A 6,279-nucleotide genomic window follows, 5' to 3' on the forward strand; every position below is an offset into this window, starting at 1 on the left:
TAAAATAGTAAACAGCAGTGAACCAATTTTATACAATAAGAATGCTTTGAAGAATAGGATCATCCTATTCTATACAACATTATAAGATAAGGGAAACAACTTTATTTACCATCTTATGTTCCGAAAGTAAAGCTAAGAAACTTTTAATTAGTTGTTTTTGAGATTTGCCTTAATGCATTCACGATCTCCTCTGCCAAAGATTCACTCTTAATGGAAGTAACCAGAGGACTCTCAGCAGGGACAATGTCATCTTTTAGGTCTGTGGCTCTTAGCAATTCTTCAGAACCTTTCTCCACTAACCCTTTAATGATCAGCGTCTTATGAGTCCCGGATATCAGCTCCTCATGATCAGTATCGCCACTTTCGCCAAGAATTACGTACATGTTTGCAACGCTCAATCTCCAACGTACAAAAAAGTACCTGAAATTCACAAGTGAAATGAAACATAAGCCAAGAAGATTGAAAATGTTGGATAACTCTTGTTAAATACCATATAATTTTGAATAAGAATCTATTTTATTGAATACAACTACTTGATCTTATATTTGACATAAAGACTTAGCAAAAAAAGTACAAAAGAGCTGGGGTTTTAGGATGATGATACCTGAGTGCTTGTGCTCGAGATGCAAGGAGAGGGACGATTTGCATTCTCGTTGAGTTCCTGCAATACATTGGATGACAACGGAGGCCCCTCATCCGAAGCTTCTGCCTCAAGTCATCTACTCTCTTAACCTGTAAAACCAATTTACCATAAGAAACCAGCCAGTAATTTACAACATTATCAATTATGCAACCAAATATTTCTATGTATCTACCTTACTATGATCCTTTATCAAATACGCTATACAATGGGCGTTACTAGACTTTTCATCTTCCTGAATAGGACTGACAGAATCTTTAGCTTTGTGTTCCCCTTCAGGTGTATTCATTAGCTTCCAAATGGTTTTCTTTAGACCTTCACAGCCCCAACGGTACTCAATATGTGATGCATAATCTGGATCGGGAAATAGCTTTCCATCTTCATCAGTATAAACACCTGGATAATACACTTCACTCCCACTGCTACAGATCAAAGCATCAAATTCACTCACTTGAATCTTTGCTGATGTCAAAAACTCCACTATTTCCGAAACAGGCATAGCAGTAGATATAGCAAAACCGGAGACTCGAGCAATTTGGGGGTCCAATCTAACAGCCTTAATTATATTCTGCACTGTGGGAATCATCTTCTTATCCGGAGACCCATGGCTATCATAGCAATCAAGTGTTATAACTATCAACCTACGTCTCCTTCTCAACGTGGGATACTTGCTAGCCATGTTTTCAAGATGTTTCTTTCCTGATTCTGTTTTTGGTTCAGATTCTGAATTCTTAATCTTGCTTAGAACATGTTTAACTCGGTCTTGCAGCTCAGGATCACCAGTTGATGTAGCTGTATAGTCGAGAGATCCATTAAGTGAAGGCTTGTCTCCATCAACTGAGAGCCTAAGTGAGATATCTTGTACATCTTTAAGCGAGTCATTAAGGGATGACTCTTCAGCAGCCTCATCTTCTGGGGTATCAGTTTGCCATTGTGGGTGCCTCATTCGAAAGGCTGCTACCCTAGTCAAGTAACTACGACAATGCTCAGGCCATGAGAAGAGATGTATGTTCTTCCAACCATTTTTCCTGCAATCATGCCATAAGTTTTTCTCCGATACCAACTTAAGCAGTGCATTGGCAATTGCTTCTTGATCATGAGGGTCTACAAGCAGGCCATTGTTTAGTGCCTGCAAATCATAACCAAAAATAACAGGAGGTTAAGAAATGAAGTCCTTCTACTTATCTCCCATATATTTAATCATTTATTCTTAAATGTTCCGGGAGTAGCCAAGATATTCGTTTACCCGATGGATGTCAACTGGTCCGCCATTCTTAGTAGCTACCATTGGAAGCCCATGAGCTGCTGCCTACATGAGAGAAATATGGACAAAAATTTCATTATTTGGAGTAAAAAAAGATGAGATCTGATCTCAAATAAAAACAAACCTCAATCAATGTAAGCCCAAAGGGTTCAACCAATGCCGGATTTATGAAAACTCCCTGCCATATCTCAATCTTTTCAGTAAAATCATCAATCTAAAACCTTATAACAAGTACAAGTATGAAGCTCAATGGACCTTTGTTTTTGCTGCAAGGCGGTATATATCTGGAACATCAGCTTGCTTGTGATGCTTAGGGTAAGCCACTAGCCCATAGAGGTCATACTTATCGATCATTTTCAGTACTGTTGTGAGCACACTAGCATTTCCCCCAGACATCTCATCTATATCATCCCTATTTCCCATTATAAGGGTCTGGACAAAAGCATATAATTAGCTGGGTTTAGAATTTATCATGTGCGTAATCTTAATGGCTAAATTTCAGATTTCAGAAGAAACCACACAAGATTTGCAAGTTCTCGCAAGGGACGACAATCTCCAAAAGCTTTCAACAGAGTGGTTATGTTCTTCTTCGGATCAGCTCTCGATAAGGCCAAGATCATTGGCTTGTGAGGATTGGTAAGAAACCTCATAACCTGAAGAACATAAGATAAAAGAAAAAGACTAGTAATTTAGCAACAAGATTTTATTGTCATATAGGATAAAAATGAGAGAAATACACTCACTTCAGACCATATTGCTGGAACTGCTTTCGGGGAAGATCCATCTGCACCACTAGTTGGTGTTGTAAGTTCCCCATCGAACTCCGGGGTATCTTCTTGAACAACAACATTGCTGAAGTCCATCCCAGGAGGAATAACCTGGAAATCAGAAATTAAACTCTCTTTATATATGAATAATTCATTCAAATCATATGATGTTTACAGGATGATTCCAACCATATATAAACATGTGATTCTAACTTCTGAGAATCAAATTGTGGCATGAATTTGGAACATTCTCAACCATTCTTCCATATGCTAATTCCCTAAAGGAAAAGTGCTCTATGTATGAACAATCCACAAACAGAAAGAAATGACATACCCACATCCTTGGCATGTAACGGCCATGGCAATTAACCCCACGTCTTGAACGAGCTCGTAAAACTTTCTCAAGCTTGACATCAAATCCATCATAAAGTCCCCACTGTTCTTCTATCTCCTGTCTGGTACTAGTGATAACAAGTTCTGCAGCATCCAGAGAAAGCTCTTCTGCTTCAATCCTCCGCATAATCTTATATGTCGAATTGATGTCCTCCTTCGACTGTCGTCCCTGCTTAAGAAGCTGCTCAAGCTTGTTTCTCCCTAGTGAATGTCCAGTTAAAACCATTGGTACATTTAAAGCACCAGATAGAAGAGCTGCACTGTCCCCTGCATCAGCATAATGACCATGAATAACATAAGGCCATACCGGCTGCCCTTTACCAATTTGTTCACCCAAAACTTTTGACATGTTAAGGATGTGAGCTAGAGCTCCATCAACAAATTCTTGAATGTAAGGCCAAAGTAGCTCTTTTCGTAGATATTTATCGCGTGGTCCGAAAGGAATCCTAATAATATATGCCCCACTGCTTTCCCCAACTTCATTGCCATCTGCATCTTCAGGTCCTGCACTTAACATCTCGGTAGGCTCACCATAGCTCCAATCAACTTCAGGTGAGCAGATTTGACGAGTGAAAAGATCTACTCTATACACTCCAGGCATTCTCGCAAGTGCCCGAGCAAGCTCTACTACATATTTTACCTGAAAAGTTTTTCAACAAAACAAGGAAAACCTGTTTAATAGGGAAAGATAAGTACTAGCCAATCATTCATATGTCTCAGAATGCATTATACCTGTCCACCAGTGTCCGAGTCCCGACCTAGTTCCATATTTTCGCCCCGGACCAGACCATGCAAACTAGCAATAAAGAAGAAATGAAACAGTTTATTACTATTGATGTGACTTGATTATATATATGTATACATACTGAAAAATATTTTGTGTATATACTGAAAAATATTATGGAGAAAAATCTTAATTTGTCTATATAAAGGTATACGACTTTATTGTTGATGCACTCTCAATTTTCATCATAATAAAATATTTCTTCTTGATCTTACTCATGAATGTAAGCATATTTGTCAAACTACATCAATCTTATATTTCTTATTTTGTTTATTGCTTCGTGTAATTGTGTATATATTGGGAATCTATTTTCTCAACGATTACAATACAGAAAATGGATTGTGCTCAAAGTAAATTATCTTAAGAATCCATGTGGCCGCACATATTGCATAAAGATCAACTCTGGATGACAATATAGTTGGAGATGAGCTTTGAATTTCAGGATTCTTGACAAGATTTCTTGTTTAATAAATTGAACCATGTTATTAGACAATAAGCTTAGCATATTATGATGATACATAATATATTATTATATAGTCCTATAAGAAGCAATACCTGATGAGAACGATGTAAAGCTTCTTTTCTTTCTTGTCATCAGACCATACTTCCACATTGGAAAAATTGCGCTGCAACCTCTTTCTTGGGGTCTCAGATTGTACTATTTCCCCAACGCCATCCCCCTTCTCGCCTTCGGAGAGGTCTTCGGACATATCTTCCGTTGCATCTCGACGCCCTTGCTCCCATTCCCGTCTCCGATCCGACAACCTTTGTGACTCTTCCCACTCCAACTATATGCATAAAGGACTAACACACTTTAATCTTCATAACTTTTCATCTTTCAATTTACTATTAGCATAAAAGGACTTATCTATCTACTTCAAACTTCTCATCTTTCAATTTTGATTGATTTAACTTTGTTTGAAAACTATCCAATACAAAATTTTCAATCTTAATCATTCTTGTAAATTATCAATGGCCTGGAAATTATGGGTTTCAGCATATGACCCCCAAGAAAATGAACATATATATACAGGAGATTACTGTGCAAATGGACCTTCAATTTTTCATCGGCTAACTTTTAATCAAAAGAATTATAAGGAAGAGAAGAACAAACTCCATATAGAAAAAGAAGTAGAAGGTCAAAGCAACCAGCCATTTACTGAGAATACTATAAAATATTCACAATCACCAAATTGGTATGTAAATGTATACACCTAATACATATTCAAGAAATATATACATGCACCCTTCTATTGGTACAGGCATATATATAGTAGCAATAACTGTATAGAAACATATTTATACACAAACAACCAGAAAACAGAGTTACACACACACATATATATATAGAGAGAGACAAAGGGGGGAAGAGAGATGAATACATGAGCACCTGCTTCTTCTTGCGGGTGAGATGCCATATGCGCCAGCACATGTTCTCGAGGCGAGAGCTGCGCTCGCGGGAGTTCCGAGTAGCAACCACCTTAATCCATGTTCTATGGAGATCAGTCTCGTCAACCCCTGTCACCACCTCCTCAACGAAATACTTAGTGGGATTGAAATGGCCGCCTTCCCTCAGATTCACCGGCGCCGGCTTCTGTTCTTCTATGGCCGATGCTCCACTGTCCAGAATGGCTTCCAAGTACCCATTTATCCACTCGTTCCCCGCCATTTTCTTTTATTTTCCCTGTTAGTTAATTCAACATGTACACCAGAGAGAGTTTTCTCTGTGTTTTAACGGCTGAAAGGAAAAAGAAGAAAGTAGTTTTTTTATAAGCATGCAAATCCTGTCAGTTTATGAGAAAAAAGAAAGCTTTTTGATGTGGGGATCCCAAGAAAAAGCACATAAGAATTTGTAAAAGGAGAATCAGCAAAAAATAGGTAATAATTATTGGGTTTTTTTAGTTTATAAAGGAAAAGAAAAATGGAGAAAATGGTAAAAGAACAAAGAGTAGAATTAGAGTAAATAGAGAGACGTGTCAAGAAGAGGTCGAAAGTAGAGTTTACAGGTCGAGAAAAGATTGGTGGGAGAAGGAGAAAGAGCGGCCCTTTCAAGATTGTCCGCTTCCCAATGCGAGCTTACCGCTTTCCTTCACTTTCTCCTCGCTTTGTCTTCAGCTCTCTCTCCTCCTTTCATTCCTCCTCTCTCTCTCTCCACCTTCAAATCCATCATAATAATATCAATATATATATATATACATGCATTTGTATTTGTGTGTGCGTGTGTATATTATTATGTATGCATGTATTTCGTTAACCTTTTTACATTCATATATTAATATTCAACTCACTCTCTCATTCAAACATGCATAGATGAGAAATGATTTTTTTTTTTTTCAAATAAATATATGTGTATATGTTTAAACTTCATGATTTCTGCTTGGAGTTAATTTCATCTATATAAATATTCTAGATTCAGTTTTATCCAAATATA

At 37.6% G+C, this 6,279-nt stretch overlaps 1 protein-coding gene across 2 annotated transcripts; it reads right to left on the minus strand.

The window, feature by feature from the left end:
* On the minus strand, positions 1–5,871 carry SPS3F (sucrose phosphate synthase 3F). 2 transcript variants are annotated; one of them, XM_022038562.2, is made up of 13 exons: positions 5,853–5,871; positions 5,239–5,586; positions 4,404–4,636; positions 3,797–3,860; positions 3,006–3,704; positions 2,648–2,782; positions 2,426–2,557; positions 2,160–2,336; positions 2,029–2,082; positions 1,887–1,949; positions 816–1,769; positions 605–732; positions 1–420 (listed from the first exon to the last, which is right to left on the minus strand). In XM_022038562.2, the coding sequence occupies exons 2-13, from the start codon at positions 5,515–5,517 to the stop codon at positions 144–146; spliced, it is 3,195 nt and encodes a 1,064-aa protein (XP_021894254.2). In that variant the 5' UTR covers positions 5,518–5,586; positions 5,853–5,871; the 3' UTR covers positions 1–143. The 2 variants fall into 2 exon arrangements, with proteins under 2 accessions (XP_021894254.2, XP_088071549.1); XM_088215423.1 differs by lacking the exon at positions 5,853–5,871 and having other exon boundaries at positions 5,231–5,416.
* Positions 5,872–6,279: the final 408 nt, after the last annotated feature.

This window comes from Carica papaya, chromosome 3, assembly GCF_054855325.1.
Source record: "Carica papaya isolate Zhongbai chromosome 3, ASM5485532v1, whole genome shotgun sequence".
Lineage (NCBI taxonomy): Eukaryota > Viridiplantae > Streptophyta > Magnoliopsida > Brassicales > Caricaceae > Carica > Carica papaya.

What these genes read in the sequence shown, in the direction of transcription:
- SPS3F (XM_022038562.2), bottom strand. Translation starts at nt 5,517, where the DNA reads ATGGCGGGGAACGAGTGGATAAATGGGTACTTGGAAGCCATTCTGGAC. An exon ending in TCACCCGCAAGAAGAAGCAG is followed by an intron (nt 4,637 to 5,238) that starts GTGCTCATGTAT and finishes TTATGCATATAG; the next exon opens with TTGGAGTGGGAAGAGTCACA. An exon ending in GCCTTGCAGCAAAAACAAAG is followed by an intron (nt 2,083 to 2,159) that starts GTCCATTGAGCT and finishes GAGATATGGCAG; the next exon opens with GGAGTTTTCATAAATCCGGC.